Source organism: Euprymna scolopes, chromosome 30 (genome assembly GCF_053919585.1).
Source record: "Euprymna scolopes isolate OS-2025 chromosome 30, ASM5391958v1, whole genome shotgun sequence".
NCBI classification, from domain to species: domain Eukaryota; kingdom Metazoa; phylum Mollusca; class Cephalopoda; order Sepiida; family Sepiolidae; genus Euprymna; species Euprymna scolopes.
In genome coordinates, this window is record NC_136511.1 from 46,099,211 (window position 1) to 46,126,816 (window position 27,606).

The 27,606-nt window shown below is 34.6% G+C and overlaps 1 protein-coding gene and 1 non-coding gene across 2 annotated transcripts in view; one reads left to right on the plus strand and one right to left on the minus strand.

The window, feature by feature from the left end:
• Window positions 1-623: 623 nt before the first annotated feature.
• The window catches only part of LOC145254788 (uncharacterized protein F21D5.5-like), a 69,292-nt gene continuing 42,309 nt past the window's right edge, over window positions 624-27,606 (minus strand). The window contains exons 10-17 of the mRNA XM_080113575.1: window positions 26,968-27,060; window positions 24,225-24,293; window positions 18,808-18,835; window positions 16,772-16,833; window positions 11,699-11,808; window positions 5,167-5,254; window positions 3,733-3,791; window positions 624-791 (exon numbers count right to left, since the gene is read on the minus strand). Of these exons, the coding sequence (XP_079969701.1) occupies window positions 644-791; window positions 3,733-3,791; window positions 5,167-5,254; window positions 11,699-11,808; window positions 16,772-16,833; window positions 18,808-18,835; window positions 24,225-24,293; window positions 26,968-27,060 (657 nt within the window). The 3' untranslated portion in view covers window positions 624-643. The remainder of the gene's footprint in view (window positions 792-3,732; window positions 3,792-5,166; window positions 5,255-11,698; window positions 11,809-16,771; window positions 16,834-18,807; window positions 18,836-24,224; window positions 24,294-26,967; window positions 27,061-27,606) is intronic.
• On the plus strand, window positions 13,060-13,132 carry Trnar-acg (transfer RNA arginine (anticodon ACG)). Its single transcript has one exon. It is a non-coding gene; the product is annotated as a tRNA-Arg (tRNA).

Genomic DNA, 27,606 nt, shown 5'->3' on the forward strand with positions numbered 1-27,606 from the left:
GCCCTTATGATGTACGTACCCATCACGGAACGACGTCATATTCCAAAAATTATGTAAATTGATCAAGTATTTTTTTTTTAACTAAAAAAAAAAGGTATTATTTTGATCCACCATGAATCGTTTTCATCCATTTATTTCTCCATATTTGTGTCTAACCATTTGCACAAACCTCATCCTAACACTTTAACACTTTTTCTCCTTTTTCAAGAGCTTATGCAAATTATTCTGGTCTGGTCTCTGCTGTGTTAAAAAAATCCCTTAACATACTATTTTTTCTTTACAAAAATTTCAAATACTTTTTATCATATTCAATAAGAGAGAGACAACTCAATATGAACTATTGAAATCAAAATCGACTTTATAATGGATACAATTTCATATTGAAATTGCTAAAAATTGTAACAAAAATAAATAAATAAAAATAAAAAAATGATTTTCTATATATAAAAAAAAATCTACTTGACCCATTTACGTGATTTTTGGAATATGACATCTTTGTTCTGTGACAGATTTTTTCTGCAATTTAGTTTTCTTAAAATGGGTTTATTTCTAAATCAACACAGAAAATTTCAAACTTAAACGGATCAGATTTTCTATTTTTCTGAAGCGTACATCAAACTGGATTTTTATTGTACAACATTTTTTATTTCTTATCATTTTCGTTAAAATAACGGTCAAGAAGGAAAGATGTGTACAATTTCTCGTGCATCGTTGACTGGAAATTTGGAACAAAGTTGACTTTGAGAATTTCTGTAAATCCTTCATCCATGTTTGGCTCCACAAATTTTTTTCTATAAAAAAAAAAAATTTTATTAGCAGCATTTATATTACTGAAATTTTGAGATGAGGATTCATAATTTGGATTATTCAGACTACAAGGCAGAACGCCCTAAAGAAAACAACACTACAGCTTCATTTTAAAACTTATTAAAAAAAATCAATTCAAGTAACTTGATTATGTAGTAATCTATTCAATGTAGCTACCTTCAGCCTCAATCACCACCTTGATATGGGTCCAGAACTATGAGTATGTTTTTCCTAAAAATGCCAGCGGGAGCTTGGCAGATGGCGGCGATCAGGCTGGCTTTGGTATTGTGGGAGGTCATGTTGGTGATGTTCTCGATGTATAACTAAATGAAGTAGTCCAGCAGATTCAGGTCAGGGGAGAAGTGGAGTCAGCGAGAGAACGGTACAAAGTTGTAGTACTCCTGAAGCCAAGCCTTTAGATTTCTGGGCCAGCGCTGAGTCCTGCTGCCATACCCAGGTTCTGCCAGCGGCCACCTGATTGCACCAGAGGTTGCAACCTCTTTCTCATAGAAGAGACGTTGCGAGTTTCTCTCTGCTTTATCGTTATTTTCATGGCAAGTGCTCGACTGAGCTCCAATCTATGGTCTCCCCACGCCAGACTTTCACAAGAAACACCTGTCTAGCAGAAAACACTATCACTAATTTCCCCCACTCTTTATCTGTGCCTAAACCTAAACGTAGATTCCATGAACAAAGCTTCCTTCTTAGAACTGCACGCCTGTGGAATTATCCTCCGTTTTCCTGCTTTCCAGCTGACTACAATATGTTGTCTTCAAGTCTAGCATAAACAAGTTCTTGATGAACCGTTCCATATAAGTTAACAAATTTACCGAATTTCTATTATTAACAATTACTATATTGTCCAATTTCTACTGTACACTCTTTAACCCTTATCCTCGAGTGGCCTCTTGGTCTCAATAAGTGGTGATGCCTATGTAAAAATTTTTTTAAAAAACCCACTCTTCAGCACATTCAGGGACACTTGTGTTGACTTTCAAGCCGACTTCGATGTGGCCCTCATTTGAAACCAAAGATCATAGCTGTGGCCGGCAACTTCATTGAGCTGTACCCTCAAGCGTTGAATTGCCCAGATTTGCATTTGGGACATGCTGGCAATGGTCCTGTTGCCCTAAGTTGGATTGGTAGAGAGCATTTATACAGCAGCGTATCTCCGATTTCACTCATTGAACATTGTGTCACTTTCAAACATGATAGAAGGCTCCTATCGCTCTTGGGATTTGTACACAACTGACCAACTAGTAGATAGTCTGCAACAAAAAAAAGAAAACCGGTTTTCATCAAATGGAAATGGAATCAGGTTGTCTTTTCTAGAGCAACAATTTTATTGTTACACCTTTTACTGTTCTCTTCTTGAGTGTTATTTTCACAATGTTTTGGTTGATGTAACCTCCAACCTTCTTCAGATGTATCTTGTGGAACTCAAGAATTCTTGTATTTAATCTGCAAGAATGCTGACGTAATGAATAAAGCACTTGGGAAATTCAGTTTTAAGTTACACTTTACTGGAGGATAAAGGTTCAATCCTCAGTACAGGCGACACTCAACATATAATTGCAAATTAATTAGGAAAGGGTTCCGTTTGAGATTCTGTGCAGATTCCAAAGTTCAACAAGATTGACGGTTACATCACCGAAAACGTGAAAATAACACTCAAGATAAAAACAACAGTCCGAACAATCCAAATAATTTGAGTTTCTTTTTTATAACTCTTTGTAGCTCCAAACAAAGAATATTGCCACTTCGATACAAAGTCTGACCATAGTGGAATTCTATATGTTGGATAAAGGAACTTGGAGATCATGCACATACACAAATTCCAGGTTTACAGAGAACAAAGAAAATACCATGCTGGGCTTTGACATGCATAGTGACCTCTGATGGAACAAAGAAAATACCAAGTCGAACTTATACACATAATTTGACCTCTGATGAAACAAAGAAAGAATTTGTCAATAAAAGCAAGAGATCTGACAAACAAAAAGACAGAGAAAATGAGTGACGGAGAGCGATGCACGATCGTTACGTCGTTAGCGCGTCAATTCAAACCTCAACTTTCAACACCCTTGCTCAATACATCTGACGACCATTGACAGGCAAAATAATAATTAAATAAAAAAAACACTTTTGTTATGAAACCGTCTCTGTGTTTGATTGTCAAACGGCTGGAACAAGCCAGAGTGTATATATTTATTTAGCAGCACACATCTTTGTAGAAGTGCAACAAACATGATTATACATACGTGACAGTGATAAACAGATAAATCGTTACAGAAAGAACAGGCTAAAATGTCTGAACAATGTACAGCAAGCTTTCAGTGACCTACAACTCCATCCATGATCTCGTCCCTAAATCACAAAAAACACGAAAGTGCAGATTTATCAGGAGCTTGTCTGTATGATCCTTCTCTACAGCTGCACATCTCAAAAGATTGAAGTGTTTGATTTATACTACCTCCATCAAATTCTGCAGGTCTGCTGGCACAATTTTGTTTCCAACGCACAAATCTGAACACGATGCATGAGGATATCCCATAATCAAGCGCTTTTAAAGAGACATCATTCGTTCAGCCACGCTGAATGCTGAAAGACAGGAGAGTTCATCTACAAAGCTTCAGAACCGTTCCAAGATTGGCAAAAATGCCTGGGAGGCCACCTGAAGACATGGCTACACACCATCAAAGCCAATGTTGAACCTACCTCAGATCTATGATATTAATAAAAGAAAATCTTTCTAGACTGAGACAATTAAAATTTTTTTTTTTCCAATCCAGAGTATCTCATTTTTGGGAATTGGATTCCCCCCCCCCCCATTAAAACCCGAACCAACCTTGTGTTTAACTTTGTCCTCATGGGGAGGCAAGTAAATAGGAACAAATTTTACAAGTTGATAAATACAGAACTTACTTGTATGAATGCATGATAATGTCGTTAACGGGTTTCGTTTTATAAATCATCACTCGAAACTGAAAAAAAAAAAAAAAAAAAGACATGAAAAATATTTATCATCATCTGCTTCAAAATGTATCTTGAGTTTCAAAGAAAACTATTAAAAGTATGTTAACGTTAAAAAGATTTTCATTTATTTTTGTTGAAAATAAATGAAATTCTTTTAATCAATGGTAAAGAATAGTAAAAACAAAAACACAAAAAATCAACAAAAAATCCAATAAGACAAAAATAAACTGAGCATGAGGCATCCCCCTCCACGAATGAAAAATTTACTTTCACCATGACTAATGCTTGTGTAAAATTTTTTTAAAAAATCCAAGGTGCGGTTATTGAAAAAAGTATGAATGGATAAATGGTTTGGGGGTAATTTTACCCCTATAATACCCCCCTAAGGGACCAACCAGAGTTATCCTGAAAAATTCGTTTTAGCAAAAATTTACTTTTACCATGGCTAATGTTTGTGTAAAATTAAAAAAAAAAATTCAAGAAGTGGTTATTGAGAAAAGTGCAAACAAACGAATGGACGAACGGATGAATGGGAGTGAATTACCAGGTCCAATTCCTCCCTTTGTCGGGAGCAGGGAATGGGCGGGCAAAAAAATGACAAAAGAAAATCCAAGGAGACAAAAAAAAATTAGGAATGATAAAGGAGACATGTTTGAAGGCTATGAATATAGTTTTCTAGAAAAACACTGTTGGGTTCGAGACAATGTAGGTAAAATGAATAATTAAACTTTCAAGATATACATCATCTTTAAGACGAAGAAAAAGAAAAAATATGTGAAATCGCTTAGTGGAGGTGGGTTAACTATGGCTACTTTAATGGTTATTTAGTTTTAGTGCTAGAACAACAAATGTTACAAGCCATATGACTATGAAATTAAAAAAGTTATTTATTTCATTATGTTTTAATATATTTCAGTTATTTTATGGATCTAACCAAGAATTGCCCCTAGTGACCCCAGATGGAACTGAAGGAAAATATATGACAATTTGAAATTGCAAAAAAAAATTAAAAAATGATGGCAAAAAAAAGTCCAGAAACTTATTGAAGGCACTACATAAATCCTACTAGCATATATACACACGCACACACACACATGCAAAATATATACACACACACACTAGCAGGACTCATGTCCTGGTGTTGCTTGGAATGAAATATAAAAGAATGATTTAACAATAAAAAATATCCATAAAATATTTTAGGTTTTAGAGTGAGGATTGGTTGATTATTATTATTTTTTTTTTGGGGGGGGGGGGGTCAATACTTCTACACAATATGAACGTAACTACTGCTGATGACAAAGCTGAAACAAAAGTTAATATTTTACTGGTAACATCATTTTCATGAAACCCCAAAGTGCTTCATACTTTTCAACCACTTACCTTTTCATTGTGACGTGCGTGGTTTAACGAGGCAGTAAATCTAAAACATCGACATGGGACCATCATCTGCTTGGCAATATCGATGTATCTAAGAAGGAATAAAGAGACATTTAGAAAGAAGCTGAAAGCTGCGGTGTTACAAATTGGAAATCAAATGGTAATTTTCAATAGCGATGAATACAAAATATAGACAATTTATAGAAGGTCACTAACAATGTGGAAATATGCTGGGTTGTTAGAATACTGGAAATAAAATGGAAATAAGTTTGTTTGGTTTAAACTGATTTATACTTTTTATTTATGTTAGACAAGCAGGGGGTACCCGGCGTTGCCCGGGGGTTTGGAGGTAAATCAAAACTCCGGGGGGTTAAAATATAAAAAAAAGTTTTGGTAGGTGAGTATGAGGATCGAACCCGAACCCTTGAGGCAAAGTGTGAAAAAAAAAAACATGCGACGTTAACCATTGGGCCACCGCAACATACAAACAGAAACACGTTTGAATTTATTTAATAACTTAGATTTGGCAGGTGCACATTTTAACGACTTAATGAGGTCAACTTTGACTGCGGGATTTTTATTTTTATTTTCCCAAGATGTGTGTTGGGGGGGGGGGGCCCAGTTCCCCTTGTCCAATTTGAATAGCAATTGTTTGATATAAGGAAAATATTTCCACATTGAATAAAGCTGATTGCTTTCGGACATTTCCGGCGATCGCCACCGGAAAAATACCACCAGAATTAGTGTTGCTTTTATTATAGGAAAAAGCCTAATCCACACACGGCGAGCGAAAACTGTTGAATATTTATCTTCCAGAAGTCGAGCAAATAAAATAGACAGGCGACCTCCGTTGTTAACTCGGAGATATTACAATTTATATGTGATATAAAAAGTTTTAAGAAGTTGTGAGCCGACCGACCACTTCTCTGAAAAAAGCCTTTCTTGGACATACACAAAAAGGGAACATACATACACACATTTTCGCTTTTATATATTATAGATGGATAATAAAGGTACACCTAGAAAATAAATCTTGTACCCTAAAGTTATCTCCCTTGCCAAAAGACATTTTTTTTTTAAGCATGATTAATCTGATCACAGTTATCTGCCCCTACATTGACCATCGGGCATACTCACGTTGACACACCAAAGTTAAGCAACATCGAGGTATGTAAAAAGAAAATGGCCACCTCCTTGTAAAAACTGCAAAAACCTAACATCGTCATCTTCCCTGGCTGGATATACATGCGACTGGGGACTGTTTGTGAATTTGATATTCATTAGATACTTCCTTCTTCAGAGGAAGCCGCTGTTTTAACATGCCTAGGATAAATGCTGCTTCATTCATTCATTCATTCTACACTGAACAGAGGATAACAAACCAAGAAAATTAAATGAAGTACACTTCAAAAATTGGCTCAGCATCAGGCAATTAAATCCTCTTTGTTTCATAATAATTCTTCCAGTTGATCTCTAAGAATGGGTTTCATTCAATTTATTTCTTAATATTTGTGCCTCACCATTTGTGCAAAACACATCCTATCCTTTTTTCTCTTTTTCAATTGCTTATGCAAATTATTCTGGTCTGGTCTCTGCTGTGTTAAAAAATCCATTAACTTACTATTTTTCTATTTTTTCTTTACAGACATTTCAAATATTTTTTAACATATTTTTGAATGACAGAATAAAGGAAAAGCAGATTGATTGTAAAAAAAAAAAAAAACGTTTTTCAAGTTCAACATTGTACTAATAAATATTAATTTAGTTTTATTTAAATTTCTTTTATAGTTTTGCTTTACATAGAAATAATTCCCGCGTTGTAACAGAAATGTGTAAGGAAAAATTCAAGATGGCGCCCGACTCTCTCTTTAACACGGTAAGTTCAGGAAAAGATGTTATAAATGTTGCAGCAATTCAATAATCTTTTTACACCGGTTCTGCACGGATTCCAACAACGGTAAAATATCCTCACACGGCACAAGAAGCAACAGCCACACGATTCCCCAGCCAACTCAATCGTCGCTCCTCCCATCTTTCCCCTCACCCGCTTTTATCGTCGTTCTAGGCCGGCTAAATTTGCATATTCCGAGAATTCGTGTGACTTTGCGAGACATCATAATTTACAAAAGACGGCGGCCACCATCTTGGTCTTTCTTTTCTATTTTTGGTCGGTAACGCTGAGCTGGTCTCGAGGTAAGTCTTTTTCCCCTCATCCGTCTCTCCCACGTACCCACACAACATGCAAACACGCGGGCGCTTATCTCCTGGATGCATGTTACACTCCCCCCTGATCTGATGATCACATAGAGAGCACTGGGGGGGGGGGGGCTTTTAGTGCGTGTGCTTCTGCGAAGAGGTACATTCACTGTTTCAGATTCGGGCTCTGGATCTGGTTCCGCCTCATCAGATGAAGTATCGCTATCAGTCTCTGGAGGGGGCTCACTGAATCCGTGCATCAGCAGCTCATCGCTAGACGCTTCACTGCTTTCTTCTGTAGTTGTGTGACGCACCTCGGTAGCTGGGCGAAGATCTCGCACATGTCGTGGGGTTCTATCGACCAAAACAGACTGCTGGCTAATCACTCCAGATATTTGTCCTCGCTTAAACTTGTCGGTGCACCGATTTCCTGGGGGCCGCACCCACACTGGATCTCCCACTACATATCTGTTATATGTTCCCTTGTCGGTTGGCTGCGTAGTGTTGATTCCCTTCACTTCGACTCGGTACGTGTAAATAGCATTTGCAGGTGCGGTTGAAGGGGACGTCCCGTCCTTTGGCGTAATGTTGTACCAATATGTGGCTTCCGCAATAGTACATCGCTTCCTGGCAGCAATTCTCTTGATGCTGCGATGACTTCTTTCAGCAATGCCATTTCCTGACGGCACATGCGCACATCGCAACCGTAGTCGGACGCCCCACTCATCTAACAACTGCCGAACTTGTTGGCTACAAAACACTGCATCATTGTCAGTCAGGAGCTCTTCTGGCGCACCTCGCTCAAAAAAAAATGGATGATAGGTGGCGAACAACATTTGCTGAATCCTGTCTGGTCATCTGCCGCCACACCGCAAATCTTGTAGGCCCGCAATCAATGAGAGTTAGAAAGGGCTTGCCACTGTAATGGGTAATATCCATGGCCAGCCGCTGCCACACACTCTCAACTTCCAAGCGACCCTTCTGCCATCGCTCTGGTGCAGGATCAATAGACTGGCAAGCCTCACAATTTCTGACGATCTGTCTGACATCCATCTTGGTCACTGCTGGGTATGCGCGCCTCACAAAATAAAGGGTCCTCTTGATACCCGGATGTCCGCTCTGTGCATGAATTTTTTGTATTTGACATGGGTCGATTGCAACTGCACAAGATCGAGCAGTAATCTCCATTCCCATCTTCGCGGCTTCATACCATTTGTGAGGTACACGGGTCAGTTGGTCAGCACGATTACAATGTGATGGCACCAGAGTGACGCTCAGTGATAGCCCATACTCAGATACCAGGTTTTTTAGCGTGTCTAGCCTTCTCCGTATTAACATTTCGCTTGCTGCCTTGGTACGGATTCGTGTCCGTCCTGAAAGTGTGTCAGACACCCAGTGGTAGACACAGAGAGAATCTGTGTACAAGGTCAACTTCTTAGACTGCCACTGCAGGGCCAGATTTACCCCCTTTACAACAGCGTCCAGCTCTGCCAGGTTGATATGCTGAGAATCTGTTACGGGCCGCAGCCAACACGCATCCTCAAACACGTTTCCTCCTTGCTCCAACGATACTCCCAACGCCAAAGAACTGGCATCAACCCACACACCTACATTGTCTCCGTTAACACACCACCGCCCACAGGCAGGGTCCTTCTTGTTCACTCTCTCCAGTGTCTCTTTAATCATCAGAGTTAGTAGGACATCATCGGATATGTCATCCCAACCCATGGTTGTTAAATTTGCTCTGCGTTTAATCACACCAACAGCTGCGCGGAGCCAGCCACAGACCGGTAAGTGACCAACAAGTTTTCCACACCAAGAAAAAACGGTCCGCCTTGTAACGAGGTTGGGGATGCTTGGAATTTCACTGCCACGCCTCCATTGTAGGGTGCCATCTTCTTCATAAACATCCAATCCCAATACACGTGCTCCTTCCCTTAAACGTTCTGGATCCTTGTACGGCCTATGAAAAATTTGCTTCCCGAAAACTTCTACCGGAGGAAAGCGTGGACGTTTTCTTCGCTGAGTTAAAGAAACTCGCAGTTCTGTTCGGTGGAGGGGTGTCGGAGCGGACGCTCGCGTACGCGTTTGTGGCGGGCCTTCCCACTCGGGTGAAGCAGCTACTGAGAGCCTCAACCAGCGTTTCAACAACGACCATGGAACACTTGATGGAACGTGCTCGAGCCATCATCAAAGATGAGGAGGACCTGGGGGAACCAGTTGTGATGGCGACACAGACAGGCCAGATTGGCGCTCGGGAGATTCCGAATCAGAACCCTGCAAGCAATGGGAAATGTTTTTGCTGCGGCCGACGCGGACATTTTGCAAGGAATTGCACCAACAGGGGGCGTGTGCGCTGTTTTAAGTGTGGCGGTTTGAGGCATCTAGCCCAAAACTATGCAGGAAACGTATCAGGGAAGAGGACGTCAGCGCCGCCCTGCTCCCCGAGCAAAATTTGAACAAGGCGCAACCAGTGATGACCGTCTACGTAAACAGGATACCCTGCTCAGCACTTCTCGACTCGGGCTGTTCGCATACTATAGTGAGCGCCAGGCTGTGTCCAAGTTGGACTAAGAGGAAGATCAAAGTCACCACGATAGGAGGCGAGACCCAGACATGCTGTGGAGCTGGAACTGTCAAGATCTACACGGACACCGGTGCAGCCACTAAGATCAATGTGCTCGTGACCCAAGGAAATCTCCTGGGGTTTGACCTGTTGTGTTACTTTCATCTTTCCCCTCTATTAGATAGAGATATAAGCCACCTAATAATACTTTTAATTCTTTTCTATTTAAAGGGAGAAAACTCTTTTGTACTCTAAAGTTATCTCCTTCGGAAAAAGATAATTTTGACGTATTGATTGATTTTTCCAAAAATTATCTGCCCCTAGCTAACTCAAGGATAGAATCGACTTCGCAGCAAACAATTGAAACCTCATAATAATTCTACTAGTTGTAAATTGTTAAACAAATCATTGTATTGTTAATTTCCATAGAACTGTTTTCATTTCTCCACTGACGAGTTATTACAGGAAAGGACCTAAATACCACCCACCGTTAAAATTCAGGTAGATATGTTACATGAAAAGGGATGTCCCCTTTTCATGTAAGTAAAAAAAAGAGAATTAGTTAAATGAAAATGATATCAGATAAAACGGGAATCGAACCCTGTAGATAAGTTTTAAAGAACAGTAGGTTTTAAATGGAATGTCCAGTTAAATTGTTAATTCTTTTAAAGTATTTTATAAATAAAATTTGGCTGGAAAATCTATTCACATTCTTAGAAAGAATGCATAATAAAAATATCAGTTAGAGAATTAACAAGTAGGTTAAATTCTTTTGTAAAACAAAGAGAATGGGAAATTTCCTGGTCGTCAGAAATGGTTTCAAAACGTGCAAATCGCGCATGTTTGAAACGTGAGTAACAATGCATGTTTAAACACAGAGGCATGCCATGCCATGTGTCTAATATGCACGTGTTGGTCATGCAATGACGTCGTGGGTCTCAATATAGTCAGTCGGGGACTCAGTCAGTCAGGGGAGAAGGGAGGAGTCAGAGGCAGAACTGATATAGAAACTTGGAAGCAGGGTTAGAAGAAGAATCATGCAAGACTTGAATTCCTTGATGCAAAGCCATTGACCGGTCGTATGGAAAAATAAACATCACCATCTTCTGCATCTGCGTCTTCGAGTTATGTTTTTCAACAGAAAGGTATTGTGCATTTATATATCATAAGAGCTTTGTGAAAATCATCATCTCAAAAATAGGTAAGAAATATATGTCAATGTTTATGGAAACACTCCCGTTCACAGAACTGTCAAACGTAATTGCCAAACGCACTATCTATATATATATATATATATATATATATATATATATATATATATAATAAATAAAAATAAAAAAATTGAATTATCTGTTAATTATTTATTATTCATTTATTTATTTATCTTCACACAACAACTGTACATTCCTGCATTGTTCAAGCCTTCTAAAAATACTTTTTGTTTTCATCCATTTATTTCTTCATATTGGTGTATTAATGGCTAAATTCAAGGACAACAACTCAATTTGACTAAAAAGATTTTGTTAGTATTCAAAATAATTAAAACTTTGTATATATAAAAATCGTAAATTTTGATTTTTTTTAAGTTGCAAAAAAAAAAAAAAAAAAAAAAAAAAAATGTATTCAATTTACATGATTTTTGGAATATGATATCTTCCGCTCCACAACGAGCACGTACATCATAAAGATTTTTCTGTACATTATTTTTTTAATTAAGTCAAAATCTAAATATGGACCACCATACCTTAAATGTGTGTCTTATCTTTTACTTACCTCTTGCGTGATTCAACATCAGGATTCGTGTTGTCGACAACCACACTTTTGCCAGTTGTTAATGAACGTCTACATAACTCGGCACACTTCTGCCAAGAACCAAGCGTATCCTGAAATGAGACAAAATTCAACATTTATCAATGACTAGCGGGGAGTACCCGGCGTTGCTTGGGTGTTTGGAGGTAAATCAAAACTCCGAGGGAGGGTGGGGTAAAATTTAAAAAAAGTTTCGGTAGGTGAGTATGAGGATCGAACCCGAACCCTTGAGGTGAAGTTGGAAATTAAAGTGTGAAAAAAAAAACATGCGACGTTAACCATTGGGCCACTGCGCAATACTAAGGGGAACACATTTGAATTTATTTAATTACTTAGATTTGGTAGGTGCCCGTTTTAATGACTTAATGAGGTCAACTTTGACTGCGGGGTATTTCATTTACTGCGAGAACGCTTTTTTTTTTTTTTTAATTTTCCAAAGATGTTGGGGGGGAGAGGACCAGCTCCCCTTGTTCAAATTGAATAGCAATTGTCTGATATAAGGTAAATATTTCCACATTGATTAAAGCTGATTGCTTTCGGACATTTCCGGCAATAGCCGGAAAAATACCGCCAGAATTAGTGTCGCTTTTATTATACGAAAAAGCCTAATCCACATGCGGCGAGCGAAAACTGTTGAATATTTATATTCCTGAAGTTGAGCAAATTAAATAGACAGGCGAGCTCCGTTGTTAACTCGAGATATTATGATTTATATGTGATATAAAAAGTTTTAAGAAGTTGTGAGCCGACCGAGCGCTTCTCTGAAAAAAGCCTTTCTTGGACATACACAAAAAGCGAACATACGTACACACATTTTCACTTTTATATATATAGATAAACTAAAATATGGCTTTGTTTTTTTCTTTTTTATGGAATACCAATCCTATTTATGCTTTAGTTAATGCTGAAAGGCACATTGTGATTATTTTAAACTATCATTTCACAATTCCTATTCACTACGTGAAATCATCGAAATGAAACTAATCAATAAAAGAAAAGACAAAATTAAATTAATTGCATTAAAAATAGAAATCATCAAATTAATAAAATTCTAAATGTTCATTTATTTATTTACGTGTGTGTGTGTGTGTATATATACCAATAAAACTTTCAAACGGATGCATCGAATTGAAATATTCTTTTTTTCCTGAAAGGTGTGAGTCTCTAAATTGTCCTTATCTATATATGGTTCGTAACAAATAACGCCGAGTCACACAAAAAGCCCAAAATAAGAGCTTTTGGGCTGTTTCGTGCAATTGCCGAAAAAGTTACCTGTCCATCTCAATGGAATTTAGCACTGTCTAACATTTTTCAGCATACGGATAGGACTTGTAGCGCAATGGATAACGCGTCTAACTACGGATCAGAAGATTCCAGGTTCGAATCTTGGCAAGTTCGTGTAATTTTAACCATCATTTTATCCGTTTACTTATTATCTTTACTCTTAGTTATGGTATTTTTGTTTTTTCAGTGATTTTGTTTTGTGCATATGGAATTTTCCATACTCCAAGTTCACAAGGTAAGTGTTGATGATAAGATAGCGTTGAGTGTGTTTGATGTTGAGTGTAGTCGATTTTGTTTGATTCGGCATTGTGTGTGTCGACATGGTGCAGCCACTAGTTTATAATAAAACCTATTCTAAAAAAAATAAACTGCAGAAAAATTTTTGATGTACGTACCCATTATGGAACAAAGATGTCATATTCCAAAAATCCTAAATTGATCAAGTAGTTTTTGTTTTTACAAAGAAAATCACTTTTTAAGGTTTTTAGCGATAACAGAAAATTCTAGCTTACAAGGCTGCTTTTTATCTTAATAGTTCGAATTGAGTTGTCTCCCCTTATTAAAAATGGCAAATCAAAACATAACGTTTCATTTTGTCATAAAATTTGATTTTTTTAGTTAAAAAAATACTTGATCACTTTACAATATTTTTGGAATATAACACCTTTGTTCTGCAACAAGTACATACATCAGAAAGTTTTTTTAAGGATTTTTCTGTATTTTTGCTTTGAAAATAGGTTTAATTCTAAAGAACACAATTTGATTTTCTTATTTAAAAATAAAACTACTCGCTCAATTTACATGATTTTTGGTGTATAACATTTTGGGACCAAGTAAAGAATAGATACCCTGTAGCAGACGACGCTGCCTGGCGGTGACAAGCGCACATTTCAACTAACACCGGTGATTCGACCTTGACATTGGCATAAGCACATGGCGTCGGTTTTTTGTAAACATGTCAAATAGCAAACATGCTTGAATATTCGGCAACAATTTTTTTTTTAAATATATTTACAAAACTTTTGAAGATTTAAAAGAAAAAATATATATTTACAAAACATTTTTTTTTAAGTAAGTAACAAAACGAACGTATTTAAATAAAAGATATTTAAATAAATGGGTGTCTTTCTGTTTCGAATTTTTTCGACACAGTACATAAAAATCAATCTTGGTCGCAAAAATCCGAAACAGAAAGACACCCATTTATTTAAATACATTCGTTTTGTTACTTACTTAAAAAAAATGCTTTGTAAATATATTTTTTTTCTTTTAAATCTTCAACAGTTTTGTAAATATATTTAAAAAAAAGAAAATTGCTGGCGAATATTCGAGCATGTTTGCTATTTGACGTGTTTACAAACAACAGACGCCATGTGCTTGTGCCAATGTCAAGGTCGAATCACAGGTGTTAGTTGAAATGTGCGCTTGTCACCGCCAGGCGGCGGCGTCTGCTACAAGGTATCTATTCTTTACTTGGTCCACATTTTCTTTCTGTCACAGGTATAAACACCATACAGATTTTTCTTTATTTTTGCTTTTTTAATATAGGGGGATTTCTGGACAAGCACCAACAAATTTTTAAAAAGTTTTTCTTTAAATGAAAAGTAATTAAAAAAATGAGGTGTTATTGCAATTTGGTTCACTTTTCAACAAAGTAAATTTTTTTTTCATTTTCTTAGAATGAACCAAATTTCTAATAAAAATAAATATACAGTTTGGTACAAAAAAAAAAAAAAAAAAGCACCACCCTATTTTGCTTTTTCATGCCAAAGTTGTTTTTTGCAATATTTTTCTATATTTTACAAGTGGCGTAGACAGTAGACATGGGAGATTCTTTTAAAACCAATATGGATGCAACTGAATGCTATACTATGCAGCAGTGGATAAAAATCCATCGAGGTGTAGTTTGCCACAACAGCAATGCAAGAAATATCTTGGAATGAAACAATGTACCTGGTCGTAGCCAAATTTCGGGAAACAAAAAATGTGGCAGATATCCACAAAGTCCACAGTGGTTGACATTGTTCAGTCATAATTCCTGAAAATATTCAGAATTTACAGGAACACTTTGAGGAGTCTCCCAGAAAATTAATACACTGTCTTTTATAAGAAACTGGCATTTCAAGAATATCAGTCTAGTGGATCCTCCGTGATGACCTTAATCTTTTTCCTTACAAAATTCAGATCTTGCAGAAGTAAACCGATCATAATAAAACAGAACGAGAAACATTTTGTGAAGATTATTTTTGATTTAAATGGATTGAAAACTATCCTGGCTTGTTGGATTGGATTTTCTTTAGTGATGAGACACACTGTTACTTGAATGTGCACACTAGAGCAGAATATGTGTTCCTGGGCTCAGGCTTAATCCCCTGAACATATTCATCGCCCTCTTAGCCAACAGAAAGTGACTATGTGCTGGATGGATCATATTACCGTACTTGTGTATATGTCAATCTTTTGTTTACTTTTTATTTCTGTTTTTCCTTTTGTTTTTTTTTTCTTTTCTTTTTTTACTTTTTATTTCTGTTTTTCCTTTTGTTTTTGTTTTTTTTTCCTTTTTATTTCTGTTTTTCCTTTTGTTTTTTTTTTCTTTTCTTTTTTTACTTTTTATTTCTCTTCTTGGTGAGAAGATTTGGAGTGAGTAAAAAAGAAAAAAAAAAAGGAAAAACAGAAATAAAAAGTGAAAAAAATTGACCTATACACAAGTACATACGGTAACTATTATGGACAGATAACTGATATTGTTTCAATTTCACTCAGATTTGAAGGATGAAATCTCCCATCATTCAACTACTATTTAGTGAAAATATTTAAAAAAAAAAAAAATGTTCACTGGGGAAAATTTGAGATGAGGAGGGGTGGGTCAACTTTTATTTAATTTTTAAATTGCATTGTTTACAATCTGCAAACTTCAAATTTTTTAGCAATTTCGAACATGGATTTAAACATTTTTCTAATTTTTAAAAGGTAAATGAAATATTAATTCATTTGCTAAATAAAATACTCTGCTTCAAAATATACATAACTTTAAGTTGATATGGTATTCTATTATTTTTTTCAACAAAAGAAATATTAAAAAATAATTTAGATTCTTATCCACAATTCAATTTAGTCAAAAGAAAAAAATACAGAAAATTCTTTATGCTGAAACCAAACTATCACAGAATGAAAATGTCATACTCCAAAAATCATGCAAATTGATCAAGTAGTTTTTTTTATAAAGAAAATCAATAATTTTAAGTGATTATTGTGAGATAGTATTAAGGCTGATCTCGCAAGTTTGAATTATTGTGAAGTTACCTGCACTTATATATTTCAAGAGGGTGATGCAAAACAGTCCCTTTTTGCTTTATCATAAAATTTTATCTTTTTATTTAAAAAAAAATAAACAAACTATGTGATTACTTTGTGATTTTTGGAATATGAAATTTTTGTTCTATGCTGGGTACATACATCATAAACATTTTCTGTATTTCCTTTTTCTTTTTTTTAAATTAGGCTAAATTCTGCACCAAAATTTTTTATTGTTCATTATTTGAGCTGTTGTTTTTACAGAGTTACTTTCCATTTCTTTTCCTGCTATCTTTCAGTCTTATTTTTTGTTTCTTTTTATGTCGATAGGAGAAATTGCCTAGTGTGGCTCACCCAAGAGTTATAAACAATCACAGCACCTTTAATTCCAAAACTGCATGAAGGAAAAGAGCATTTTTTTTATGATCAATTAAACTTTTGTATATTTCGTCTACTTACTCTATTCGCATGGACATATCCTGCAGGTTTAAAATGCGTCTGTACAAACGTGGATTTTCCAGCTGGAAACAAACAAAAAAATAAGAATAATCATAACAGAATATTTTTAATGTCATTCTATGGATTATTTGAATTATTTGGAATACTGTTCTCATCTTGAGTGTTATTTTCACAACTTTTCCTTGATGTAACTTCCAACCTACTTCAGGGGTATCTTGTTGAACTTGAGAATCTTTGTGAAGATTTCAGTCAAAAGATTGAATATATATATATATAAGCTGAGCTTCATTGTTTGTTTGTAAATAAACAAGCAGCTCAAGCAATGTAAAAGCAGTAGGCGAATGTCTATTTAAATGGACATTTGATGAGATCGTTTGCAGGCACCAATCCCATGGGCCGGTGGGTAGAACTGCCGACTATCAACGCAATCCCCAGCTAGGGAAAGGTGCTAGTCTAGTCACACTGATGACTTATGATACAATGAAACAGTACTGCATATGGATGACATATATATATATATATATATATATATATATATATATATGTAATAATCTGTAATAACAATTAGTTATTTATAGTGATAAGTAATAAAATTTCACATCTAAAAAACAAGAACAGGTTGAGAGTTCCCAAAATTCATAATAAAATTGTCTGCAGGAACCTGGAGGTTGAAGTTTCAATCCTCAGTGTGGGTGATACTCAGAATACAATTGCAAATTACTTAGGATTTCTACTCAGTCATGGCTGACTGAACGAGAACATGCCACCCCTGAAATTCAAGACATTTATTAATCCAGCTGGTGATTGAAATTAGGTGCCTGCTACGTTGCTACATTGTCATCTTTTCCTGACCCTCTTCACTTCCTAAGAATTTTCAGTCAGTCTTTCCGACTCACTTGGATTCCTCCGATCGACTGCCTCGGACTGCCTCTTTTCTAGTCTACCTTAAATGTATATATTAATTCTATACTTCTTTGTGACGTCAGCACGCAGGCCAGACATGTGAATTCCATGCACATACTTCCAACATGTGTTCTGGCAACACAAGTTCCAGATTTTCTCTGTGGATATTCTTTAGTTCCATTGTTCCATTATTTATGCTCCTGACCGAAATTAAACCAACACAACTTTCTGTTTTCTGCATTCTTTGTTGTATAAGTTATTTCTCTTGCATTCCATACTACAATGGATAATTCAATGCATTCCTGGAATCGTATCTAACTAAAATGCATTCATCTTAATTTTTAATGACCACCTTCAATTCCAGAATTCTTCTTCAATATTCGATCCTAATTATTTTATTTCTAACTAAAAACCAAGAGTTGTCCCCTTCAATATACAACACCTTCAACTGTGTTCAAATGAAAACTGTCTTCAATTTTGTCATCAACTGTCACAAACCAAAGACTGTCCCCAATTGTTGCAAAAACTAACCATCACATCTAAAACTGTTTGTAAATTAATTCTAAATCTGTCCAGTTGTTTATCCGTCACACCTTGATTAACAATCCTATTCAGCTTTCCGTTGTGTGCCTTGGTGAACAACTTCCTCTCCATCATTCTTCTGATAAACTGATTTCCTTTTTTGTGTGTCATATTTCTTTTTCTCCCCCACTTCCTAACACTTGGGTCAAGGACAACAAGGAGAACATCGATAGTATCACACTTGACTGAGCTCCAATTCCTGACACTCCCCTCTGTAAAACATTCACAGCAAGAACTAGTCTAGCTACAATCACGGTTTATGGAATCTTCTATCAACAAAGTTTCTTTCCTAGAACATCCCATCTGTGGAACAAAATACTATGGGGCTGCCTTCCAACTGATTACAACATGAAATACTTGTTGAGTTATCCTCTTGGATAAGCAAATTTTGATCATTCCATGCATTGTTTCCAAAATTCTTACATAGTGGTTTTCTTCGTTGTTCAATTGACAATCTTTTTAATTCTTATGCTTGAGTAGCCTCTTGGCCTTGATAAATAGTTACCCATTAGTTAATAAAAAAAAAATTAAAAAGAACTGCAATTACTTACATGCTGGAAATCCAACAAAGATAACCATCTACAAAAAAAAAAATATATAAAATAAAGAGAAACAGTTTAAATAAAAATTCATAAAAGCTTTTAATCAAATCATATTTTAATCAAATCATATTTTAATCAAATCATATTTTAATCAAATCATATTTTAATCAAATCATATTTTAATCAAATCATATTTCAATCAAATCATATTTTAATCAAATCATATTGTTTGTTTGCAAAACTGGAGTTTTTTTTTTGTTTTTTTTATATCTACAGTACAAAACGCTGGTTAGAGTTATTAAGTTTTTGAATTCTTTTCAAAGCAATGAATGATTAAAAATTACTTATTTGAACAGAATATTAGACATAATTGAAAAACTCACTATCTCAAATGTTCAAATTGATAAATATTATCCAGACAACGCTGATAATGTACACCAATGAATTCACAAAAAATGTGAAACAGGTCATTACAGCATAATTTTCGAAACGCGTTGTATATGTATGCGAAAGCAGATGAAAATGTTGTTCATGTTGTGTCATAATCCCTTTCGGTTTCAGTTGAGGTAGTTTATATTCCACTTTGCACTAAAAAAAAAAAAGGCATGAAACTATTTTTCCCTGTAATATATTATTGACAGATTTAGATAATCTCTAATTTTTCAGTTTATGTCCAGAAAGCCCCCCCCCCCTTTAAAATACAGAAAAATCTTTGATATATGTACTCATTACAAAACAAAGATGTCATATGTCAAAACTCATGTAAAGGCAGATTGTTTGTTTATAAAAAAGTGTCATAACAAAATTAGAGAGACATAGCGTGATGTGGAGTGGCGCATGACAGAACGATTCGTGGAACGTGATTTTGGGGGAAGATTCATACAAATTAGCAAAAGAGTCTGTTTCAGAGAGTCAAAGAAAACAGATCAGAAAAGGTCTGTCTCTGATTCCCTGAGAGTATGGATCGACAAAGTTTTCATGGAGGCGACGAGATAGAAATAAATAGCAGCTAAAACTATAGTAAAATAAGGACCCCCCCACCCTCCTTCTAAAAATGAGAAACAATGACGTTACTTCAATCGTGGAAAACTATGAGGACTGAATAAAACCCATTTGTCCAGAAAGAAATGAAACTTGCGTCTGTTGCTTTGCATTGATAAAACCCATTTATTCCAGATCCGATGAACGGTGAAACACAAACCATTCAGGGACACAACCAAAACGCATGAGAGTTAAGATATAAAAAGTACGTTCGGTTTAGTTTTTATAAACCCTCCCCAAAATGGTTGATGTGCCGTAATTGCAAACATTGATGCAATATCACACAGTCAAATTTCTTCAATCTTTATAACTTACATATGACATCCACATATAAACATAAATATAAAACCTGTATATTTCAAACGTAAATAACGGCACGAGTCGACAACTAAATTTTCTGGGATTATTAAGGACATCTCGAATGTGCCAAATGAGAGTTTTTCTCAGTTAGAGCAACTTTTTTAAGTACGATCACGTCAGGGATCCGACTGCTGGGAATTTTTCCCATGATTTCAGCTTTCACCTTGGGATCAACGATCGGAATTTGAGTAAAATCATTTTATAAGTTAATAAAAATTACAGTTGGGAAGGTAAAAATGATTTGAATATCGTTTGTTTCGTTTTAAACCATTTCTTTGCTGACAGGAATAATCTCTATAATGTAAATACCTTCCCCGTTTTTTTTTTTTCTTTTGCAGATTATATGAAAATGTAGTGGAGTCTGGAAAGGTGAAAGTAGGAAAACACGACGATTGGTGAGAATACGAAGAACATTTATATCCAGAACAGGGTTAGTGATACAGGAAGATTAGTAAGTCCGTGGGGAGTCGTCTCTATACGACATCCAGATAGCTCTTATTGAGCAGTCTATACTTGCTGCTTATATGGCTAATGGATAAGTCCATCTTAGTGATTATAAGGGTGTGTATGTCCCCACAACAGAAAACTAGCAAATGTGCCTAGCGTTGCCCAGTTGTTTGGAGGTGTGTATTGAGCAAAAAAAAAAAAAAAAAAAAAAAAAAAAAAGTGGTAGTAGGCAGACAGGCAGGCTCAAACCCGTACCACGAAGGAGGAAAAGAATGTGAAAAAAAAAAAAAAAAAAACGCGACGTCTTTGCCGTTGCGTCCATCACCAAACTGGAAGTGGCGAAGGTTTAAATTAAGGCTAGTCAATCGAAAAGAGGGGATGACTTTCGAAAATATTGGCGTAAAAAGCGATCCCCCCCTTGTAGAAAAGTGCCCAGTTGAGCGTGAAGGAATTAATGTTTTTAGCCAATTTTTTGATATTTGTCGTCCAAAGTCTCAGGCTTCAAAACGATACCAATCTCGTGAAAATCCATTGCCTCTGTAGAAAGTTTTAAGCAGACATACATACATATATATAAACAGACAGGTCAGATTTATATTATAGACTAGCGGAGGTACCCGGCGTTGCCCGGGTGTTTAGAGGTGTGTGTGCTTTTGGGTAAATCAAAACAAAAAAAATAAGCGAAGTAATAACCCTAAAACTTCTTAAAAAATCGTTGCCTGGTTGTTTGTGTAAGGGGGGGGGGGAGTAGTTAAAAAAAAAGTTTTGGTAGGTAAATAAGAAGGATCGAACCCAAAGCCTTGAGACAAAGTTGGAAAATAAAGTGTGAAAAAAAAATGTGAGACGTTAACCACTCGGCCAGCAAGAAATAGTAACTGAAAGATGTTTGAATTCATTTAAGTATTAAGAATTGGCAGGTGCCCGCACTTAATGAGGTCAAATATTAGTAGCAGAGTTAACTTTCACTGCGGGGCAGTTTTTTATTTACTGCGGTGCAGTTTTTTGGGTTTTTTGTTTCCCCAAGATGTTGGGGGGGGAAACCTGCTCCCCATAAAAAGGGGATTGTCCAAATTGAATAGCAATTGTCTGATATAAGGAGAAACTCTGCATTGATCAAAGCTGATTGCTTTTGGACGTTCCCGGTAATCGCACCAGGAACAATGCTGCCAGCTTCGAATTAATTTCGCTTTTATATGAAAAAGCCGAATCTACACGCGGCAATCGAAAAAAAATGTCGAAAATAGAGCGTAAAAGTCGGGGAAATTAAAGACAGGCACGACCCCCCGTTCTAAAGTCGTAGATATTATGATTTAGACATGATGTAAAAAGTTTTAAGAAGGAGTGAGACGACCAATCGCTTCCTTGGAAAAAAGCCTTTTGCGGACATACACACACATATTTTGCCTTTTATATATATAGATTAACTAAAAAGTGAATAGAGGGGGAGAATTGTTAATCTATGTGAGTAATCTCCTTGAAGACTCTACCAGCTAATGAAGTGGCTTTCGGCTAAAAGTTGTACGGCTGCCATTACTGTAAATACATGTAGATAGAAGGAGCACAAATAAAAGATATTCTCGCCGTATCCGTTGTCGAAGTTCGTCATTTCACATGTTTATATTCTTATTTATACACATTTAACAGTCATCGATTTTCAATTAACATTAGGACTTCAGCTTTCACCTTGGGATCAACAATCGGAATCTTGGGAATTTGAGTAAAATTGTATATAAGTTAACATAAATTACAGTTGAGAAGGTAAAGATCGTTTGAATATCATTAGTTCCATTTGAAAGCATTTCTTTGCTTATGTGCTCCACATGAACGGTGCTTAACTGCTTGCATTTGAAGTTTCCTCTATGACCCACCATCAACTGTTATATGTAGTTCGCAAAATAAAACTACTAACAACACGTTTGCTTCTCATTATGTTTCTGTCAGCTAGTGGAAACATGGGGCTTTAGTTGTGTCCAGTATGGTTCAGTTGTGTTTGAGATGAGGCTGTACTGTTGTGCTGTGTGATCAATTTCCTTTCACTGTTTTGCATTTGTGTTAGATTTTCGTGTCAATTTAGTGTTTTATTTTAGTATATGTATACTATATACACAGTCAGACAAAAAAAAAATCATCTGAAGTTTAGAATTTTTATAATTAGAAGGAACAAATCATAGTACTGATCACTACTTCTGCTGTATTGATGTAACTTGAATTAACAGAATGAACCAAAGTTAGTCTCAAGTTTCTTGACTTAACTTTAATCAGCGCATCATTTGGTAGCTCATTTTAATAAAATCTACTGCTTCTTTTTAGAGAACTTCTTGATATTAATGAGGAAGATTTTTTCTAGTGTTCAAAAATTATGAAATCGTTACTTAATTATGATGTACACATTCATTAAAAAAAAATTAGCGCAGAAACCAGACTGGATTGAGAAAAACAAATGTCATTATTTTCAGATCTACCAAATTATCCTAAAGCATTTGAAAAAATTAACTTAAATTTACGAAACAGTTTTGATATGATGGCATAATGCCGAAGACTCGCCACTTCAGACTAGGAAGTAGTTCAGAAGAAAGCGGTGTAAGGCGAAAATCAGTTTTTGGTTAAACAATTTTTTATGATTAGCAACAAATATGGATAAAATCGTTGACAATTGACCTACGTTTTATCGACATCTTTAAAAAGCTTCTTTCTTAGAAGTGCACGCCTGTGGAACTCTCTTTCGTTTACCTGTTTCCCACCTGACTACAACTTGGATGTCTTCAAGTCCAACATAAACAAATTCCTCATGAACTGACCCCTTAAGTAAGACACTTTATCAAATCTCCAATACTAACAATTACTACGATACTATCCCATTGATTACTGTACACGCAATAACCCTTATCCCCAAGTGGCCTCCAGGCCTTGATAAGTGGAGACCACCATGTAAAAAAAATATTAATTATCGAAAGGAATGACTGAAAACATTAAAATGGTATTTAGAAGAATTAACAAATCCCTTTCCCTTTCATATTAAGAATGGATTTCTAAATTTGCACTGGGATGTTAAAATGCACAAGGGACAACTATTTTGGGACAGAAACACATTTTCTTTATTAAATATGTATGTAATAAAAACATATTTGACTATTTAGAGACAAAAACAGTTAAATTTCCAATTACAAAATTCATATTTTAGGACAAAAACACATTTTTATTAAATTATGTAAAAAAAAAAATTATTAAAAATATTTTCACTATTAAGTATTTTGTACAAAAACATATTTTTGCTATTAAATATGTAAATACAAAAAAAGATATTCTCTTTGAGTATTTGTACAAAAGAAAATGCTCAAATTATAAGAAAAATATTTAGAATAAAAAAATAAATTATAAATTTCCAATGCAAAAAAATCAGTTTGATTTTCTTATGCATTGACCTAAAATACACCGGGAACTAATTTTTGCCCTTCATCGCTTTCATCTGAACTAGTTCTTAACCAGAAATAGCAAGTCTTGAGTGTTAAGCATTAAGTTTGTTTTTTTTCTTTTGTAACCAATTTGACAAATATTAAATACACTCATAGATTACTTACTTCTTGCTTTTTTAAGGTGAGAGATGCTTTGAGAGGATCTGTAAGAGGATCTGCCTTTGATAGTCTGCGCTGAAAAGCCAACAGAAAGTAAGGAAATAATTTTAATCACATGCAAACTGAAGTTGTGGAACGTACAGAAAATATAAGATTTTTTTTCACGTTAAAATATATATATATAAAAAAAAAGATCTCATATTTATTCATTTATTAGTGGTATTCACCCAGCATTGTCCATGTAGAGACATAACATGAATTAGAATATTTTTAGATTTAAAAAAAAAAAAATTTTTTTAAATATAATCACATTTACAATTTTTGATTTGAAAGATAAAACTAACATTTGTCAATTAATAAACAAAAAAAAAACTGTTACATTAATGGTATTATCAAAAACAAAAATAAAAAAAATTATGTTTCTGAATTTTTTAGATAATGATTGGTTATTCATATTATTTGGATTCTTCAGACAACTGTTCTCATCTGAAGTGTCATTTCCATGTCTCAATCATAGCATACTGAATAAGGTACTTGGTAAAATTCAATTGTAAAATTACACTCTGCTTGAGGTTGAAGGTTCAATCCTCAATACATCCGGCACTCAAAATACAATTGTGAATCACTTAAGACTTCTACACAGTCGTGAACGAAAGCATGCTATCCTTGTAAATTAAATAAAGAGTTCTATTCGGAATTCTGTGCAGATTCCAGAGTTTGACAGAAACATTCCCAAGTTCGACAAGATACACCTGAAGAAGGTCAGAGGTTACATTGATGAAAATGTTGTGAAAATAACACTAAAGATGAGAACAATAGTCTGGAGAATCCAAATAATATGAAAAAAAATATATTGTTTAAAAAAAGTGTAATAAAATGTTGAATAATAAAAAAAATATTGTTAAAAAAAGGTGTAATAAAATGTTGAATAATAAAAAAAAAATATTGTTAAAAAAAGGTGTAATAAAATGTTGAATAATAAAAAAAAATATTGTTAAAAAAAGGTGTAATAAAATGTTGAATAATAAAAAAAAAATGACATTCTCACAAACAGCTATAAAATGACAAACAGCTAAAAAATGATAAACCGCTTTAACAAAACTAAACAAATTTGTTTATTTCCAATGTTAAAAATACCAATAAAAATATTTTTTTTTTAATATATTCTTTACAGATGTTTTTTATTTAATATTTGCTTTATAAAACAAACAAAATTTGTTTAAAAAACTGAATTTCCGTTCTTTACATTCCAACATATTCCAATTATTTTATGAATCTAACCATTTTTTTTTTACCATAATATTTCAAATAAAAAAATCTTATTTTAATCTAAATGCAGATTCCATGAACTTTCTCAGAACTACCTGCCTGTGGAACATTGTTCTGCTGGCCTGCTTCCCAGTTGAATACAACATGGTAGCCTTACAATCCAATGTAAACAAGTTCTTATTGAGCTGTCCCCATAAATAATAAAATTCTACTCAATTTACACCATTAACGATTACTACACTACAACCTTACATTCCTTAACCTTCATCCTCAAGTGGCCTTCGGGCCTTGATAAGTGGTGACTCCCAAGTTAAAAAAAAAAAAAAAAATAGTTTGAGACCCAATGGAATCAAAGGAAAATTTTAATATCTTAATGTTTCTTGAAAAATCTAAGCTGTATTTAAACTTATTTGAATGTTCTGTTAACATATTGATTTCTATAACAAACAAACATTGACTTTATATATAAATACATTTTTGTTCTGCCAAAATGGCATCAAGAGATTGCAGATAATCTTTCAGCTATAAAATTTGATTTTCTTTTTTAATAAAACTATTTGATCAATTTACATGATTTTTGGTGTACAATATTTTTCTTCTGTCATGGGAATGTAAACCATAAGGATTTTTCTTCATTTTTGATATTTTTGGGGGTTTTTTTCATGAAGGGGCAGAGGGTAGTTATGGACTTGCACCAAAGTTCAATCCTTACTAGAGTCGATACTAATTAAGAAAATAAAATAAAATTTACTTTAACACTTCTACCCAATTATGGCTGAGAAAACAAGAACAATCTACCCTTAGGCTTAAATAAAAGGTTCAGTTGGAAATTCCATATAGATGCTTTGAGTTAGAAAAGCTGCACCTGAAAAAGGTCAGAGGTTATATCTATTTTAACGTTGTGAACATAACAATCAAGATGAGAATACGATAATAGTCAGCTAGTGTCTTCCATAATTTTCTGCGTGGCGATACTGGAACTCATGAAAAAGCTAAACAGTACCTTCGCTCTTTTTATTATATAATTATTTCGTAATTTGAAGCGATTTATTGAAATAAAATATAGAAAAGGATGTTATTGAAAAGTATATTTTGATTTCAATAATTTTATAAACATATAAAATTTCAATTATAAAAAAAAATTATTTTAATAATTTCATAAACATATATTTAAATTTCAATTAAAAAAAAATGAAAGCATAAATAAAAACTGAAAGCATAAATAAAGACTAATTGTGTTATTTTTATCTGTATATTTTTGTTATGTTTTTTTTTTTTGCATACTTTTCAATATATTTTATTTTAATAAATTGCTTCAAAATACAAATAATGAATAACAAAAAACATTGAAAGTACTGTTTTGCCTAGCCACCGGTTCCAGTAGCAGTCACGCAGAAAACTAAGGAAGACACTAGCTGACTATTGGTGTGAATAATCAAAAACTCTGAAAGAAAGAAAAAAAAAAAATGTATCCACGCACTGGATCAAAATCTGGCATGTTGAAAGGTGCTGGCTTTTCTGACAGGAAGTATTCCTCGGGAGTGTAGAACTTGACCCCAATGTTAATAGCGAACTGAAAAACAGACAAGAAAAACATCTAAGTATTTTTTTTTTCTTCATATTATTAAAATAGAAAAACACATTCAATATGTTGAATTCCTTTTCTTTTTTTACTATGGAGGGTCACCTCTTATCAAGGTCTAAAGATCACTTAAGAATAAGGGTTAATAATTGTCAGGTGACTAGTGACTAGTGTTAGGTAACAATCAATAATGATTGAATTTAATTATTTAAGAGGACAGCTCAACAAGAACTTATTTACATTAGATTCGAAAACAACCCTGGGTGCTTCTATATTAAAATCAAGAAAAAATATTGAATTTCAAATAAAACAATTGGTACCTACATAATTTTCATATTGCAAATAGTAACATATCCAAAAATTACCAAAATCAATAAGGTAGAAAAACAATTATTTATGAAAAACAGTTCCGATAAGGTGACATGCTGGGTTAGACATATTGGATCAATTGACATAAACAAAAAGGGAAGCAACTCAGTTGAAACGTAATGTGTAGCAGAGAGAATTTATTCAGAAAACGATAAATATAACATACAT